A 20,097-nucleotide genomic window follows, 5' to 3' on the forward strand; every position below is an offset into this window, starting at 1 on the left:
TGTTGCATAACTGCAACTCCCAGCATGCCCAGACGCCAAGGGCCCCAGCACTCCCCCGTCCCCCGCCGCGTCCTCCGGTCTTCCTCCCGTCCTCTACGGACTTCCAGGGGCCAGGCAGGGCGGGAGGAAGTAACCGCCCCCCCCCCCCCTGCGATTGGTCAGTTAGCTAACCGACGGATCGCAGGGGATAGGAGGAGGTGGCAGGCTTGCCACCTCGCTCCTATACTCCAGCTTGGTCCTGGCTGTCTGTGACAACCGGGATTATGCAAAATTACCGGGCGGTCGGATCCCAGAGACCCGATCAGCCCGGTATCGCCGCAGATCACAGGGGCGATTTCCCTCGCGATTTGCGGCAACAAATCCCCCCTCGTCGTTTGCCCTGGATGTCTGCTGAAGCATTTCAGCAGGCATCCGCTTCCGATCTCTGCCCGGCGCGCGGCAGGGACCGGAAAACGCCAGGACATATGGATACACTCTGGGTCCTTAAGGCCCAGGGTGTGAGGGCGTATCCATACGCCCTGGGTCCTTAAGAGGTTAATCACCATCATTTCAAAGGTGGGAAGTGCTCGAGAATATTCCTGTTGAGGAAAGAATTTAGAATTTTTCTTTAAGTCGGTGTGTTGATATATAGAGTGGGGGAGGTCAGTGTCTCTAATAGGGTTTTTGATGAAGAATTTCTTCAGTATAAGTTTGCGCATACATTTTTTAAAATCAATGTATACGTCAAATTTGTTGAGATCACTGGTTGGCGCAAGTTTAAAGCCTTTTGTGACCAGATTTTCTTCCTCCTTAGAAAACACATAAGAACTTAAATTGAATATTTTCTGGTCCCCACTGTGATTTTTTATTGATGTTGAATTGTTCTTTTTTTTTGGTGCGTTTCCCACCTCTTTTTCCTCTCTTGCGGGTTGTACGCCCCTTTTTTGAAAAAAAAGCATGATTCACAGTTTTTATTCTTTTCGATGTTGGGGTTTCCTAAGTATTTCCTTTCTTGTGTGGGTTTTGTTTTTTGTTATTCTCAGATCTCAAATGGTGAGATTTACCTTATTGCTACAGTAAGAGTTTCTATGGATTCCTGATCATGGTTTTCTAACGGAGAAAACCTATTGCCCAATGTCACTGAATGTGTGCTATATGGCGTGGTTGCCTATGGTAACAGAAATATAGAAAATTTGTTAACCTGTATTTTCGATCGTCAAACACAGTGTCAATCTATGGTTAACAATGAGATCATACCCTTGTTTCAGCAGCAATGGAAAGTGTACTGTAGAGAGTTACCACTAGCAACGGTGTATAGATTGTAACCAGTATAAGGCAGAGCAGTCCTATAAAAGAAAATAGGTAGCCGAGGTAAGGTGCGATGTAGTTCTATTTTTTTTCCACCTAATGCTATGACCTGTAAGGGTTGAAAAGTACCTTTAGCTGTAATTATTTTTGCATGCGATGAGGTTCCGTTGTCCGTGGTTCCTGGAGGTTCGCGTAAGTAATCCACGTGTCCGGTGGTCAGGGTTCGGGGAGATAAACGTGAGGTAGCCCCGGCCGGTGGAGCCTCTAACTTATCTCTACCTGGGATGAAAAAGAAAGTTGATCAGCTGATCTTACCCAGTGATGTCACTACGGGGTTTGTTTGAGGTCCAAAAAGCTATCTGACGCGTTTCGGAGACTTCCGGTCTCCTTCGTCTGAGATGGTTGAATCAACCTGTTAACCCTTCACAGACAGGTAAGTGTTAAAAAACATTCTTTGATTCCTTTGGTTTTCTGTATTGTTTTAATCTTCCAGGAATCTAAAAATCTCAAAGTCACTGTTTAATCCATGTGGGGTCCCGGTGTTAAGATTAAACATCCATCTAGCTTCTGCTCTTGACATTTGACATGTATAATTCCCCCCTCTCCAATTGGTGGTAATGATTTCTAGTCCAAAAAATTGAGTATTAGTGGTTGTGAATTATGTTTGATTTTAAAATGATGAGACAATATTATTGCAAACCTGACACTATTGCAGACTGTCTGTCGCTATATAAATAAAATTATTTTTATTAATGGTAGCTTAACAACAAGCGTGTGAACGTACCCGAAAAGAGGTTCTACCATTAGGTTATCATTTATCTAGTATGGTTACAGAAGAAATATGGAAAAATTGCTTTGTGGATTTATTATCTTTGTTACTTTCTGTAAAAAAAAATTGTTAAATCTAAATCTGAAAAGAGAAGATAAGGGTGAGGAGGAAAGGAAGTGTCCTCACTCCATATTAAATTGGATACAAGCCTTTTGTACATACAGCGCTATATGGTAATTTTGGACATATGGCATGGTTTCATTACGATGAGATGTTTAGACAAATGTTATCTAGTCACCCCAATATGGATTGGAGCCCCAAAGGTGTTGACCTTTGGCTTAATTTAATGACACCTCAACATAATGTTGATTCTAAACAGAACGTTAGTGCTTATGGTATTTTTCTCAAAGGGTTTTGTTTTGTTAAGTGAGGGACATTATAAGAGAGAGAATTTTTTTTTTTGGCTGGTTCATGGACGTTTGTTAACATGTGCTGGGGCAGGGCGGGCCCTACCATGGGACCCGGTGGGACCATTGGTCCCAGACGGCACTTTGCTGCCCCTTTTTTTTGTGCCACCTAGGTCCATGGTCGGGCCGGCCCTGCCGCTACACCATCGCTGCTCACTGATCTAAAGTGGCCCCGGTGCCAGTGCAGCCCGAGCTGCTCAATAGCGCAGTGGGCACTTTAAGACAGTGAGCCTTCGGCCGGCCTGGGTCTGACGAGGGACGTTGTTCAAGTGACGTTCCTCTGCAGACCAGCACAGGAGGACGTCAGTGATGTCACTCGTAAGGCCGCCGCTTGAGAAAAGAAGCACTGCGTAGGCCAGGTGTGTGTCTCTGTGTGTGTCTCTGTGTGTATCTCTGTGTGTGTCTGTGTGTTGGGTGGGGGTGGGGGAACTATGCTACCTAATGTGGGGGGAGGAGGGGAGTTGGGGGTTAATGAAATGGCATAGGGGGAGGTGGGGGTGGAGGTTAAGGAAATGGCACAGGGGGAACTGCCTTGGAGTGCCCTTGCTATGATAATCATATTAGAGTTTGTAAGTTCTAAAATACCCCAGCCCCTAAGATGCTGAGTTTGTGCCGCTATAAAATACAGCCATGGGTTGGGGAGAGCGAGCCCTCCATCATGCTTCTGGCTCTGTAAATATTCTAGTTTTACAGCGCCAGAAACATGATGGAGGGCTCGCTCTCCCCAACCCATGGCTGTATTTTATAGCGGCACAAACTCAGCATCTTAGGGGCTGGGGTATTTTAGAACTTACAAACTCTAATATGATTATCATAGCAAGGGCACTCCAAGGCAGTGACTTTCTTGCAGCCTTGAAGAAGAACGATTTCAAGATGAAAACGAATCCTTCCCTCCCAACCTTTAATCTAATTCACAAAATTTGGACTAAAATAAAACAAATTAGGGGGGTTGGTAAAATTAATGCATAAACCCCACTATGGGATAACTTATTGCTCCCAGAATTTTCTAAATTGAAAGGATTTGTCACTTGGAGTAGATTGGGGATGATATGGGTAAAAGATCTTTTAAAATATTTTTTAACTTTTTAAGATACATTTTGTTCCGCTGATATTCAAGAGGATTTCCAGGTCCCCGCTGAAGCATTTTTTCAGTACCTTAAGCTGTAACATGCGTTTTTAGCCCAACAAAAATATCTTCCTATAGTAGCAACTAGGGACCTAGTTTTGGATTTAATAATAAAATCTGAAAAACAGAGGGGGTTTATTTCTAGAATATATCAATTATTAGGTGGAAAGATTTCTACAAATATGACTCCAGCATTTCATAAATGTCAACTGGAAGCGAATGTTAGCGGGGATGAATGGAAAATATTCCAACCCAGGCTCTTGAAGAAGGGGCTAGATTAACTCAATTATATATTTTGTATAGGTCGCATAGGACTCCTGCCCTTCTCTTTAAGATTGGTTATCGAAAGGACTCAAAATGCCCGCGGTGTTTAGAAGATACAGCAGACATTATACATATCTTATGGGATTGTGTATATATTCAGATTTATTGGAAATTAATAATAGAGTATGTCAGGGAGGTATGGGATATTACTATACCCATGGAATTAAAAACGTGTATACTGGGATGCTCGGATAGCATTACTGGGTCAGCTCACATTAAAATTGCTCTGGGTAGACTATTATATAATGCCAGGAAATTAATAGCTCAATTTTGGAAAGACCCGAATCCCCCAACTATGACTTATTTTATTAAAAAGATGGAGAAGATAGTGGCTTGGGAAAGGGGTATAGCAGATACATTTGACTTAATTTGGAAGAACTGGATAAACAGAGATTGAGGTGGACTTTGGAGCCTTTTTTTTTTTTTTTGCCCTCTCTTTCTTTTCTCTTGTAAACCTAATACACATATATAATAACAGAAGGGGGGATTGAAATGGCACAGAGGGGATCCGAGGGGGGAATTGAAATGGTACAGAAGGGGGGGGGGGATTGGGAATTGAAATGGCAAAGGGGGGATTGGCAATGGAGAGCACTGAAAAAAATGTCTAACATGTTTGTCCCGCAGATTCTGAAGAGATGAAATTTTGGCTGGAAGAAGACATCATGGCGGTCTGAGACAGATAAAGAAGAAAAGGAAAGAGGGCGACGAGGATCAGAAAAGATGTAAGGCTTTTAAGGTAATACTTGCTCCTTGTTTATTGGTATCAGTTGGTAAATATTTAGGTATACAGTATTATCATGTGTAAGAAAACTGTCACGCATATGTTAACTATATATATGTGTGTGTGTGTGCGCGCACGTGTGTTTGTCCGGGGGCGGGGGGGGGGATCATTGGGCTGCATTTCATTCTTGGACCCAGGCAGCACAATGTCTTGGGCCAGCCCTGGATGCGGGACCGGCTCAGGATCAAATTTTATGTATTGTTTGATTTGCACCTAAGGTTGGGGTTTAGTATTGGGTTGGGTTGTGAGTTAAAAGGGGAGAGGGTTTTTTTTTTATCAGATTTTAATATATACAGAAAATCCTGGGTTGGTTCATGGACATTTGTTAACATGTACTGGGGGCATGGAATGTGGGACCAGTTCAGGATCACATGGTATGTTTTGTTGGGTTGGGGTTTAGGATTAGGTTGGGTGGTTGGATAAAAGGGTGAAGGGGGTTTCTATGTGACTTTGATATGTACAGAAAATTCTGGGCTGGTTCATAGATGTACGTTAACATGTACTGGGGGCATGGGATACAGGACCAGCTCAGGACCCCAAAAAATAGTGTTATTTAGTTTGCCTTGGTTTGCGTATTATTCATTCTGGTATTAGATTTCACAAAATTGATTCATTTTTTGATATTGCACCTGGGCCAGGGAGTTTACATTTAATAATAATGTATATAGTTTATTAATATGTTATGGTTATTATCCCCTGAAAGATGCAGCATTTTTTATTTTGCACTTTTGTTTTTTCCTCCTCGCCTTTAAAAAGCCATAACACTTTTAATTTTCTACCTACTGTTAAATACTTATACCGGTCATAATTTATGACACGGTCACCATTGGAGGAATATATGAGTTACTTGAGTTAAGTAAAACAAATACATTTATTATAAGCTTATAGACATCATAGCAGACAGAATAAAACAAGAAATAACAGTCTTTGCATAAGTGTTACAATAAGTACAATAGGAAGTGAAGGCATGTCTTTAGGATTGTCTCACCAACTGAGGTTTGTGTGAGCTGGAGCCATCTTGGGAAGTCCTAAAGTAGACATCTTCAACATCCTTCATCAGCCTGGTATGGTCTGGTCTGGCTTGGCCCCGCCTTCCTTCCTACTTGGATAGCTTGGCTTCCTTCATTAGTCTTGCTTCCTTCATTAACCCCTTAAGAACCAGGGTTTTTTCCGTTTATGCACTTTCGTTTTTTCCTCCTTGCCTTTAAAAAATCATAACCCTTTCAATTTTGCACCTAAAAATCCATATGATGGCTTATTTTTTGCGCCACCAATTCTTATTTGTAATGACATCAGTCATTTTACCCAAAAATCTACGGTGAAACGGAAAAAAAATCATTGTGAGACAAAATAGGAAAAAAAAAAACGCCATTTTGTAACTTTTGGGGGCTTCTGTTTCTACGCAGTACATTTTTGGGTAAAAATGACACCTTATCTTTATTCTGTAGGTCCATACGATTAAAATGATACCCTACTTATATAGGTTGGATTTTGTCGTACTTCTGAAAAAAATCATAACTACATGCAGGAAAATGTATACGTTTAAAATTGTCATCTTCTGACCCCTATAACTATTTTATTTTTCCGCATATGGCTCGGTATGAGGGCTCATTTTTTTGCGCCGTGATCTGAAGTTTTTAGCGGTACACTTTTTGTATTGATCGGATTTGTTGATCACTTTTTATTCATTTTTTCATGATATAAAAAGTGACCAAAAATACACTATTTTGGACTTTGGAATTTTTTTGCGCGTACGCCATTGATCGTGCGGTTTAATTAAAGGGGTACTCCGCCCCTAGACATCTTATCACCTATGCAAAAGATAGGGGATAAGATGTCAGATCGCCGGGGTCGATGCATCATTACGTCACGGCTCAACCCCTCGTGACGTCACGGCCCGCCCCCGTCAATACAAGTCTATGGGAGGGGGCGCGGCGGTCGTCACGCCCCCTGCCATAGACTTGCATTAAGGGGAGGGGCCGTGATGTAATGAGGGGCGGGGCCAAGACGTCACACTGCTCCAGCCCCTGTATCGCCCGTCATTACTCACAGAGTGAACTCGCTCTGTGCAGTAATGATGGCGGGGTGCCGCAGCGGCGATCCCCGGGGTCCCCAGCGGCGGGACCGCAGCGATCTAACATCTTATCCCCTATCCTTTGGATAGGGGATATGATGCCAGGGGCGGAGTACCCCTTTAACAATATATTTTTATAATTCGGAAATTTCCGCACGCGGCGATATCGCATATGTTTATTTTTATTTTTATTTACACTGTTTTATTTTTTTTAAATGGGAAAAGGGGGGTGATTCAAACTTTTAATAGGGGAGGTGTTAAATGATCTTTATTCACTTTTTTTTCACTTTTTTTTTGCAGTGTTAAAGCTCCCATAGGGACCTATAACACTGCACACACTGATCGCACACACTGATCTTTTACATTGATCACTGGTTTCTCATAGGAAACCAGTGATCTATGATTCTGCCGCTTGACTGCTCATGCCTTGATCTCAGGCACTGAGCAGTCATTCGGTGATCGGACACCAGGAGGCAAGGTAGGGGCCCTCCTCGTGTCTAACAGCTGTTCGGGACGCCGCGGCGAACCCGAACAGCTCCCTGAGCTAACCGGCATGGTTTCACTTTCACCTTAGAGGTACCGCGATCAATGACACGCGCTATTAGTCACGGGTCCCGGCCCGACCCGCTATGGCCCCGATTTATAGAAAGGGAAAGGACTCCGTACGTACCGGTACGTCCTTGGTCCTTAAGGGGTTAATGATGCTGCCTCCTTGTATTTCAGACTCTTATATACCATAACTATGGGTGTATACATTAGGTCATGGTTAACTTGTAATCTGATTGGACATTTCTCACGCTTATATATGGTAGTCCTTTAAGTCCTCTACGTTACTACGTGACTATTCTCAAATAGTATATACTGAAATATCTCTTGCCTCAGCGATTCTATCTAAAGGTTCAGCTGTCCAAGGTTTAACTCTTCTAAATGTCAAGTCAGCCATCTTGTTTCACAGAATACAATACCCTGCATGAGTTACAATTGTATATAAAAAATACATATCCTAAGATTTCATGTCTCATAAGATTTTACCCCTACAGACCTATAAGAGGGCTTGTTTTTTGCATCACCAATTGTACTTTGCAATGACAATACTTAAAGAGTATCTGTCATCAACAAAAACTTTTAATATGTTGTTCATAATCATTAATGAAGAGATATTGTAATATATCTTCATTAAAAAATATTAATATTTATACCAGTTTTTTCATTTTATACTTTTGGCCACTAGGGGTCACTCTTCTATGCCTGGTCTGTAGGCAGCTTCCTATGCTTTTCATAGTAAGTGTACAGCTTTTAGGACTAATGCTGAAAGGGTTCTGGTCCTTCCACCGGAAGTTCAGTGCTCTCAGCTCAGGACTCGCTCCCAGCCTGTGAGCTGAGAGCACTGAACTTCCGGTGGAAGGACCAGAACCCTTTCAGCATTAGTCCTAAAAGCTGTACACTTACTATGAAAAGCATAGGAAGCTGCCTACAGACCAGGCATAGAAGAGAGACCCCTAGTGGCCAAAAGTATAAAATGAAAAAACTGGTATAAATATTAATATTTTTTAATGAAGATATATTACAATATCTCTTCATTAATGATTATGAACAACATATTAAAAGTTTTTGTTGATGACAGGTACTCTTTAAGTTACCACCAAATCTACAGTAAAACAAACAAAAAATTGTGTATGACAAAATAAAATAAAAAAACACCATTCTGCAAATTTTATGGGCTTCCATTTCTATGCAGTGCATTTTTCAGTAAAAATGGCATGTTTTATGTATTCTGTAGGTCCATACAATTACAATGATACCCAATTCATATAGGTTTTGTTTTACTTTACTACTTTTATAAAAATGTATAACTTTTTTAATTAGTTTGCTTCAAATTTTCCTCTTCTGACTCCTATAATTCTTATTTTTCATATATTTTTTGCACTATGATCTGTATTTTTATCTGTACAATTACTATTTTGCGGATTAATTAACACTATATTTTAATAGTCTGGACATTTATGCACACGGCTATGCCACATACAGTATGTTTATGTTTATTTTTGTTTACAGCTGATCAGGATCCCGAGAGTTTGTCGTGGGGGTCCTGATCAGCCCGCTGAGCTAGCTGGGAACAGAATTATCTGTATTTAATCCCTGCAATCAACTTTGATTGCGGCATCTAAAGGGTTAATTCCGGACATCAGCCCGATCGGTGATATCCGACTGTTGCGGTGGGTCCCGGTTGCTGATGGCAACTGGAACGCACCGAGTATGAAGTGCACTCAGCTGCTGAGTACTCTTCATACAGCAGGAGCAGGCACAGGAAGTACATATACGTCCTGTGTCCGTAAGGTGTTAAAGGGGGAGGGGAAAAAAGTTGTAAATATTGTATATAGTTTTGCTTGTGTGAAAGAATGGGAGTGGGGATGGCTCAGTGTTTCATTTTATGCTATGGTGTCATGGTGTCAATAGTGAGTACAGCTCTGGAGTATAATACAGGATATAACTCAGGATCAGTACAGGATAAGTTATGTAATGTATGTACACAGTGACCTCACCAGCAGAATAGTGAGTACAGCTCTGGAGTATAATACAGGATATAACTCAGGATCAGTACAGGATAAGTAATGTAATGTATGTACACAGTGACCTCACCAGCAGAATAGTGAGTACAGCTCTGGAGTATAATACAGGATATAACTCAGGATCAGTACAGGATAAGTAATGTAATGTATGTACACAGTGACCTCACCAGCAGAATAGTGAGTACAGCTCTGGAGTATAATACAGGATATAACTCAGGATCAGTACAGGATAAGTAATGTAATGTATGTACACAGTGACCTCACCAGCAGAATAGTGAGTACAGCTCTGGAGTATAATACAGGATATAACTCAGGATCAGTACAGGATAAGTAATGTAATGTATGTACACAGTGACCCCACCAGCAGAATAGTGAGTACAGCTCTGGAGTATAATACAGGATATAACTCAGGATAAGTACAGGATAAGTAATGTAATGTATGTACACAGTGACCTCACCAGCAGAATAGTGAGTGCAGCTCTGGAGATATGCGATATATAACTGTGGATCAGTAAAGGATAAGTATGTAGTAGTGCACAGTATCAATATTTTTCTACTCATCATTTTTTAGGTTATGGAAAACCCATTAACACTTACAATGGTGTGTTTATTATTTCTGTTCTGTCACCTATCTGATGTTGTTTGCAGCTCATATCATAAATAAGGAGGTGACAGATTCATTTTAAAAAATGACTCCAACCATAACATGAACAAGCGTGGATCATCTGGCCTATTGCACACTAGGTCACCACACCATTTACTTCTTATGAGGCTTCCAAGTATTGCTCAATGTTTGGAGATCCAATAGACAGTGAATGGAGCAGTAACCGGTAGGCATGCTGCGGCTCCATTTACTCGGAGGACATTTGACCTCCATTCTTGTGATCAGTTTGAGTCTCACCAGTTTGCCCCATCTGATCCACTAGTTATCCCCTATCCTGTGAATAAGGGATAACCATTATTCTTGGAATAATCCTTTTAAATATTAAAGTATGTTTCTAAACTAGAGACACCCTGCAAAAGCCCCTTACAACAATTATTCACTTTACAAATTTGCGACACTCACCGCTCCTGGGAATAACCTCAGTTGGAGAATCCTGCATTGAAGGACCTAGTGGATTTGGTACAGTAAAAAGAGATTTTCACAGAATATATCATCTCAATATGGATGAGAATTTCCCAAGAAACCCACAACAGAAGATCTTGGTGCCCAATCTCATTTTCCTAATATTTATTTTTCCTTTCCTAACAATATAATACCTGAGGACCTCAACGCATCTGAGAACCTACCCTGTATGTAAGGGTCACCTAATCAGCCACATGGACGGCCCATATGGAATAGATGCTCTTTGGAAGGATTGGTGTTTTACCAACTACTAGTCATACAGAGAATGTGTATTGTGATAACTCATTTGAGAGTCTAGCATTGACGAGATATGTCACGGTCATTCTCATGCAACATGTTTATTATCAGCCCATAACATTTATGTAGGTTATTGTCTTGTTCACTGTTTTCTACCATTTTATGCATTTTTATACCATCACATAATATTTTTTCATTGCTTCTATTGAATGGCATGCCTTCAGTCACGATTCTTCTTATATAACTTGACTGTGCTCCATATCCTTCACCCTTTTAAGTCAAGCTTAATTAAAAAAACAAAGCAATTTTTTTTATTAACAATAATAATTTAATAATTAACATTTATATTTAGAACACTATATACAATTTAGCTTTAAATAAGGTGACAATAACACGATGAACACAAAGTCGCCGAATACTTTTGGCTTTGTCTTAACGCATATGGGCTTTGTCTTAATGCATCCTCAGTATGGTCCACCACAGTGAGAGAGAATATCCAGTATTCTTGAGTCGGGAAGAAAGAAACGGAATTCATTATAAACTGGAATTTTATGATCAGAGTATGATGCCCTTAAATGTATTAAGAGGTCAAGGCTTATTTGTGCCAAATAGGGTCTAAAGTAGATTTCAGCTGTTAGCCCCATCTACTTTTCGGAAAAGTTGCGTGAGTTGTGCAAAAGTGATAAAAGGAAATAAGGAGGTCCCACAATAGGTTTTAAAATGTTTTAGTTTATTTGTGGCTTGTACATGGCATAAATCACAGAACAAATTATGCCAAACACTTCTAGACCTTAGTCTTCATGGCTAAAGGTCAGAAGTGATAAAAAAAAAGTGTTGGATTAAACTGCTCTGTGTTTTATGTTGTTCAGTTTACAGTTTATTTGTGTCTTCTGGATGGCATAAATCAGAGGACAAATTATGTCAACATATTTCAAACACTTCCGGACCTAAATTATGACCAAAGGCCAGAAGCGACCAAAACGTGTTGAGTAAACCTGCTCTGTGTTTTATGTTGTTCAGTTTACAGTTTTCCTGAGCCTTCTGGATGGCATAAATCACATCACAGATTATGCCAACATATTTCAAACACTTCTAGACCTTAGTCATCATAACTAAAGGCCAGAAGTGACCAAAATGTGTTGGAGTAACCTGTTCAGTTTATTTGTGGTTTCAGGATGGCATAAATAACTAGACAAATTATACCAACATATTTCAAACACTTCCAGACCTTAGTCATGACTAAAGCCCGGAAATTACCAAAACGCATTGGAGTAGCCTGCTCTGTGTTTTACTCCGTTCAGAAACCACAAATAAACTAAATATGTTTCAATACCTATTGTGGAAGCATTGGAACCTCCATTTTCTTTTTGCTGCCGGTGTTATCCTACACCCCCATGCACTCTCTACTGAGTTGTTTCTAAATTGTATCACAAAAGTGACAAATGTCCAAATTGTTTTCACAAAATGAGCCATATTCAAAAATGTTAGACTTTTACACACATTATAGGGTTTTATACATTTTCCAAACAGTTTTTCAGTTGTAGGTAGATCTGGTTGGATTGTCCATCCTTTAATTGGCAAAGAAGTAGAGAAGACAGTTGTGGCTTTACTAATTTCTAAGGCATCTGATACCACAACCTGCTATTGTTTTCTAGGTCCTCCAGTTCATGGTGATGCGTATTTGGGTTTTCTTGCTTTATTGAACCATTCTTCCCAAATGGTCCTCTGTAATTTCTTGTTAGTTGTGTTGATATATTATGCAATAGAGACTTCAGGCCTCTGGATTTTAATCTACGTCAATCAAATAGAAATATAACATTTATTACATTGGAGAAGAACAAACAAGAATGGTTGAAGACATTTCTACTGCTTTGATGCAAACATATATGGCTGTAGCTAATAGAATGTTGCTCTGAGTTATTATTGCTAAAATCTACTACATTAATAATAGGTTGGGATAGAAGAATAACATGAAAAATGGACAAGTACCTCAACCGTTGTGTCTACATTTTCCAGTCTAGGCCTGAACTTCTCCTTTTTGGACTGACTGCTTCCAGATGATCCTGAAGAGTTAAGAAAAGAATAGCGAGAATTGTGTCGGGTTTATAACCGACAAGAAAATAATTCAGGGACTGGTAAGTAGTGGAGCTCCATGACGGAGATCACTGGTTTGGGTGTCTGACCAATTCCAGTAACGCCCCAAAATGGTCAGTAACTCGCCTTTCAATGCAACCTTGTCCTAGTGTATAGTTGGCAGAAGGATACCAAGTTCAACAGGACCTTTGTCAATGTAATAGAAGTTGATCCCATAGAAATGCCCTAGACTAAACATACTGTATAATATAGTCTACTATCCCCGTAGTGGTGTCCCAGATTGAACCCGTAGTATTGCCCCCTTTATATCCCAATACATTGCTGTGTGATAAAAAGGAAATAAAAAAGAAAGAGGACAGCGCCTCGTGTAATCCTGCGAGTGAGAGGAGGGGGTGACCGTCTGTATATGGACTATCACCTGTATCTCCTCTTGGTAGTTTGCATATCACCCCGATTCAGAGGGGTACCAAGAAACTGCAGGCCGAAGGAGTGTTTTCTGGATACCATATGAAATGGTCCAGAGAAAGGCATATAGATTCAAGGAAAAAAACAAACAAACTTGGCACTGTTCCAGTGAGGCGAAAAATCCGTACTTATTCCAATAAAACCATATTTATTGAACACAAGTTTTACAGGCACATCAAAGGCAAGACATGTTTCGGGTCTCTACGTACCCTTTATCAATTGCAGATGCAATTTACATTTGCAATTGATAAAGGGTACGTAGAGACCCGAAGCGCGTCTTGCCTTTGATGTGCCTGTAAAACTTGTGTTCAATAAATATGGTTTTACTGGAATAAGTACGGATTTTTCGCCTCACTGGAACAGCGCCAAGTTTGGAGTTCTTTTTCCTTGAAACTATATTGCTGTGTGATGGCTTTGTATTATACACACCGTCCTCAATATAGTCTCCCTGCGAGCCCAGGTTGGTTATTCCACGGTCAGCATTCCATTCTTGTTCTATGTCCTCGTACCATAAATCATTGTCATCACTGCTGTACGTATCCCTAAAAATGGAAAATATCACATATTATATTGTTAATATATCTATTATTATTAGTTAATTATAATATTTTCTCTAATGTGTAAGTTCTTACCAATAAATATTTTATATTTGTATTATTAAAACCTGCCCCACAAAACAATGTTACTCCTATTAAATTATTAATACATCTATTATTATTTAATTATAATATTCTCTTATGTATGCATTAGTTCTTACTTTTAGTTATTTTATATTTGTATTATTATGGGTTTTTATAGTGTTTTTTATTTTTTATTTTAATTTTTTTGCAATATTCATTAATGGAGTTTTATTGCTGAATATAACAATTTTTTTCAATACATCCCAATTTTTTTGCATATATCTTATTATCATGTATATTATTATAATAATAATATTATTGTTATTATTATGTATTGCATATAGATTATCATTATAATGTATCTAGTGGTATTATTATTAATAATAAGAAGAATAAGAATACATTTTCTTATTATTTTAAATCGGCTGGAGAGTAAATGGGCATGGAATCACTAATTTACGATGTACCAAAATGCCAAGTTAGTTGATCTCCCCCAGTGTGAATACACTCTTAGGCTGGGTTCACACAAAGTGTTTTGGTGAACATTTTAAACCAAATTTAGGAAACATTGTCATGTTTCTCTGTGTTGGTTCAGTAGATGCATGTGGCGGAAAATACTGACCAAAATATTTTGTGTACTGTACACTACAATATCATGGCTCTGTGCAACCTCCGATGCAAAAATATTGCTCCCATAGAAATCTACAATGCTTTACTTTACTGTGTACTTCTATGAGAACACAACATGTATGGCATCTTATAGTACATGGCATTACAGAGAGATTCTCTCTTAAAGGTGTTGCTTCTTGACAGAATATATCTGTACTGTGACACCATATGGATGTATTAGTCAGAAACATGTTATACGCCTTAGTAGATTAGAGTGACAGGGGCCTCTATACAGACTACTATAACACTGGGGGAGGTTTTCACCTTTTGTGGTCAACGTCTATAGCTATTCCTATTTGGTTTAATAGTCCTTTATCCTAAATAAGTTTTACCATCTTGAGAAGTTATTCCCAATACACAGGATAGGGTTCGTTCTCTGGGGACTGCGCGTTCTCCTAAATGGGGACCCCAGACTCCCTCTACATTGGATCCTTCGGACGTGCAGGTGCACTGATTCTCTATGGAAGCTGCCGGAAGCAGACTAATGCTGTTTATGCCGTTCTCAGAGAATAAATCTACTGGGAACCCAAGGTCACCATTCTTTATATCACAGGTGGCCTGGGAAGTTAGACCTCCTGCAATCAGCTAGATCTAGAAGGTGTAGAATTGATAGAAAAAATTTGGGAATTAATAGTCCACTAAGGATGTGAGACAATAGCTGAGACTTTTCTACAATCATGGCTTCTGCCCTCTTGACTTGAACAGTAGGTCTCCATGACATTTCTTAGATAAGTAAGGTATTCCTTAGCAGATCTCACCAATTTGTCTTCTTCTTTGATTTGAATAAGAGGAATGCCACAGTGGCAACAATAATTGCGAGGACACCAATGGCTGCTCCGATGCCTCCATAGAGCCCCGACTTTAGTATTTTTCCTGTGCACCTAGAGCCTCTGTACATGTAGAGATCTGTCCTTGGACAACTGTATGGAGACAAATAGGACATGTAAGCAATCGAATTTGGAACCTGTGAATACTAGATCTAACTATGTGAACAAATTGCCAATTCTTGAGTTCCAATCTGGTCAGTAATGTTGTATGAATCTTACTATAAGCTTTGTCTTTAAGTACAACATAATATATGTATAATTTGTGTTAACAACTTTTGATACCCTCCCATCAGCTAAGCGAGGTCCTCAAAATTTTTGCAAATCAATAAAGGTTAAGGCCTTGCCATGAATTTTACTTCATTTAAGGAGTTTTCTGCCATAGGCCTGAGTCACTATATCTTAATAAGGCCTACTGCAATACTTAAAGGTGAGTAAGGGGGTTGTCTTCGGTTAGTTGTTTAGAATTTTGAGATTGACCCCTGTAAGCAAAAGTAATGAGCACCACTACTTGGGTTAGTTGGGTTATTTCTAGTAAGATTTGCACTATCATTATTGGAAAATTAAGTAAAGTGTTTTTTGTCAACTGAATGGAACCACCACGAGTATCAGCTGATTTTCGGATGAAATCCTAATCAGACAGGCATTTCCCCCGCAGTGGCCACTAAAGGAGAATTGTACAGTAGTATTACATGACAGTCAATGGGTGTGAACCCAGTGTGCCACATTGTCAAAGAAGCCCCTAGATTTTGAACCTTTGAAGTCTGTGTGCAGGTCTAGGTTTTTGGCTGATGAATTGAGTTGCTATAGTGCCTAATTGACATATGTGCCAAACATATCCATAGGGTCATCTCTTTTTTTTTTCTGTCTTTGGGAGGGCCTCGGTGCATTTTGGACCTCCGTCAATTGCGAAAACTGATATGTCTTGATGAAACATCAGAAGTTGAGCAGAATCTGTGCCATGTGTTGCTCCTGCAACCCCCAGCAAACAAATTATTTTGTTGGGGCAAACCTTATCCGGACGGCTATTTCCCCTACCGCAGCTGCCACGGTAAAAAAATGAAGGTACTACTAGGTAGCCACTCAGATGAGAAGCTATTAATAACTCCCTCTATGACTTTCATGTGACCTAATAGACTATATTAACTAGCTTTTAAGCCTGCATTAATCATAAGTAAAATTCTGATGAGTAGCGTGAATAAAGACAAACCAAGACCTTTTTAGGAGATCTCACAAGTCTAGAATGTCTCCTACTCACTTACAAGCACTGTACACCTGTCTGGTTCTGTATCACACATTGACCACTGTTACAGTCTACGTATTTTTTAGATGATTGATCGCAGTGTGAAATGCAGGTCAGACCTTCAGATGTGATTGTTTGAGTGTAAAAATCTTTAAGATCATCACCAAGTTTTTGGTCACAAAAATCTGTTGAGACAAATAACAATTAAAAAGTTTAGATCACATCCCAAAAGAGCCAAAAAAAAGTCCAAAGTCGCAGGCGTTTTACCCTTACCAGTATTTGGTATTTCCACTTCTGTAACATTTCCATACTGTGAATCAAAACAAAATGTACTATTGCTATCTGTGGGAACAAACACAAAAAGAGTTTAGTAAACAATGGCATTCTATTGGCAGAACAGATAGTTGTCACTAGATACCAGTGACTGGTTTTTGTAGTTGAATCTCTTTATGACGCCTGAATCCACCATTCAGTGTTGCATATTGAAGAATGATTTACACATGGAAATACTACACCGAATCCTACACCTAAGCTTCCTCCATCTTTGGCTTTATTACTTGAAAAAGTTTCAAAGTTTCATCTATTAGAATCTTAATTTGTCCAACATTATGCACAGGTTGACAGCAAAGAGGTGCTCCACCAAAATTTCTGATTTACTTTTATTCATCTGAGACATATTAGGACTCCATAAAAAGATAGATTGGGGTTGGGGGGGGGGGGGGGGTGAACCTCTTAATCACTTAAAGAGTACCTGTCATCATCTAAACTTTCCCTGATCCCCCTTCCCATCTGTCCCCTTCTCTAACTATGCCTATCTCTGTGTTTATTGAGGTTTAAAACGCTGTGGAAATACCTTTTTTTATCCCTCTTCATTAGCTCACGAACACTGTCTTTCTGAGGGGTGGAAGGAGGCGGGTCCCGGCAGGCATGATGTCACATGAAGCCTGGCTGGGACTCTGCTTCTGCCAGTCTTCCTGTATGCTGCTGTCCCTCTGCAGCAGTGTTTCCCAACCAGGGCACCTCCAGCTGTTGCAAAACTACAACTCCCAGCATGCCCAGACAGTTGTAGTTTTGCAACAGCTGGAGGCACCCTGGTTGGGAAACACTGCTCTGCAGTGTGCATACAGACTAAGTACAGGGTAGGGACAGAAGCCTGTCTCTCTCTCTCTCCTGTGTCTCTCTGCACTAAAAAGTCAATGCTGAGAACCAGGGGCAGTGGGAGCAATTACAGAGGCAGTGATTAAGATGAATGTCGGGGGGGGGGGGGGGGGGCACAGAGCAGGGAGTGCAGTGAGATAATACAATGTATAAGATAACGTGTGGTGAGGGGCAGGGAGAACACAGAGCAGGGGGGAGGGGGAGGGGGAGGTGACTGGCTGTTATATGAGAGGCATGTGCAGGCTTGTAGCTCACAGGCTGGGAGCGAGTCCTGAGCTGAGAGCACTGAACTTCCGGTGGAAGGACCAGAGCCCTTCAGCATTAGTCCTAAAAGCTGTACACTTACTATGAAAAGCATAGGAAGCTGCTTGCAGACCAGGCATAGAAGAGTGACCCCTTGTGGCCAAAAGTATAAAATAAAAAAACTGGTATAAATATTAATATTTTTTAATGAAGATATATTACAATATCTCTTCATTAATGATTATGAACACATATTAAAAGTTTTTGTTGATGGCAGGTGCTCTTTAAGGACTCAGTCCATTTTGGCCTTAAAGGGGTACTCTGCTGCTCAGCATTTGGAAAAAAAACTGTTTGTTCCAAATGCTGAGCAGCAGAATACCCCTTTAACCCCTTAAGGACCCAGCCCATTTTCACCTTAAGGACCCGGGCATTTTTTGTACATCTGACCACTGTCACTTTAAGTATTTATAACTCTGGGATACTTTTACTTTTCATTCTGATTCCGAGATAGTTTTATCGTGACATATTCTACTTTATGTTAGTGTTAAATTTTCGTCGATACTTGCATCATTTCTTGGTGAAAAATTCCAAAATTTGATGAAAAATTTGAAAATTTAGCATTTTGTTTAATTTCTGACGCTCTCTGCTTGTAAAGAAATCAGACATACCAAATAAATTCTATATTGATTTCCATATACAATATGTCTACTTTATGTTGGCATCATAAAGTTGACATGTTTTTACTTTTTGGAAGACATCAAAGGGCTTCAAAGTTCAGCAGCAATTTTTTCTAATTTTTCAAAAAAATTTCAAAATCTGAATTTTTAAGGGACCAGTTCAGTTTTGAAGTGGATTTGAGGGGCCTTCATATTAGAAATACCCCATAAATGACCCCTTTATAAAAATTGCACCCCTCAAAGTATTCAAAATGACATTCAGTAAGTGTGTTAACACTTTGTGTTTCACAGGAATAGCAGCAAAGTGAAGCAGAAAATTCAAAATCTTCATTTTTTTACACTGGCATGTTCTTGTAGACCCAGTTTTTGAATTTTTCAAGGGGTAAAAGAAGAGAAATCACCCTAAAATTTGTAAGCAAATTTCTCTCGAGTAAGGAAATGTGGATGAAAGTGCTCTGTGGGTGCACTAGAGGGCTCAGAAGGGAAGGACCTTCCCCTCAAGGAACGTAACAAGGGGTACAGTTAGCCTAATGGCTTTTCATTAAAGTTGGATGTGTAAATAATTTTTTTTTCACAAAAATAAATTTTTTCCCCCAAACTTTACATTTTTACAAGGGGCAATAGGAGAAAATGTCCCCCAAAATTTGTAACCCCATTTCTTCTGAGTATGGAAATTCCCCATGCGTGGACATCAAGTGCACTGTGGGCGCACTACAATGCTCTGAAGAGAAGGAGTTACATTTGGCTTTTGGAAAGAGAATTTTGATGAAATGGTTTTTGGGGGGGCATGTCCCATTTAGGAATCCCCTATGGTGCCAGAACAGCAGTAAACCAGCCACATGGCACACTATTTTGGAAACTACGGTACACCCTTCAAGGAATGTAACAAGGGGTACAGTGAGCCTTAACACCTCATAGGTGTTTCACGACTTTTCGTTAAAGTCAGATGTGTAAATGAAATGTTTTTTTCACTAAAATGCAGTTTTTTTCCCCAAATTTTAAATTTTTACAAGGGGTAAAAGGAGGAAATGCCCCAAAATTATGCAACTCATGTGTGGACATCAAGTGCTCTGCTGGCGGACTACAATGCTCAGTAGAGAAGGAGTGCCATTGAGCTTTTGGTGAGAGAATTTGGTTGGAATCGAAATCATGGGCCTTGTGCGTTCACAAAGCCCCCCCGTGGTGCCAGAACAGTGGACCCCCCCCACAAGTGACCCCATTTTGGAAACTACACCCCTCACAGAATTTATTAAGGGGTGCAGTGAGCATTTACACTCCACTGGCGTTTGACAGATTTTTAGAACAGTGGGCTGTGCAAATGAAAAATAAAATGTTTCATTTTC

General features: G+C 39.9%; 1 protein-coding gene across 1 annotated transcript; it reads right to left on the reverse strand.

Annotated features, from left to right (window-relative positions):
* Window positions 1–12,156: 12,156 nt before the first annotated feature.
* LOC130367655 (mucin-17-like) lies at window positions 12,157–16,844 on the reverse strand. Its single transcript, XM_056570211.1, has 5 exons — window positions 16,696–16,844; window positions 15,368–15,529; window positions 13,750–13,862; window positions 12,751–12,824; window positions 12,157–12,552 (listed from the first exon to the last, which is right to left on the reverse strand). Exons 2-5 carry the CDS (start codon window positions 15,505–15,507, stop codon window positions 12,517–12,519), a joined length of 363 nt encoding a protein of 120 aa, XP_056426186.1. The 5' UTR covers window positions 15,508–15,529; window positions 16,696–16,844; the 3' UTR covers window positions 12,157–12,516.
* Window positions 16,845–20,097: the final 3,253 nt, after the last annotated feature.

The sequence above is a fragment of the Hyla sarda genome, chromosome 4 (genome assembly GCF_029499605.1).
Source record: "Hyla sarda isolate aHylSar1 chromosome 4, aHylSar1.hap1, whole genome shotgun sequence".
In the NCBI taxonomy this organism is placed as follows: domain Eukaryota; kingdom Metazoa; phylum Chordata; class Amphibia; order Anura; family Hylidae; genus Hyla; species Hyla sarda.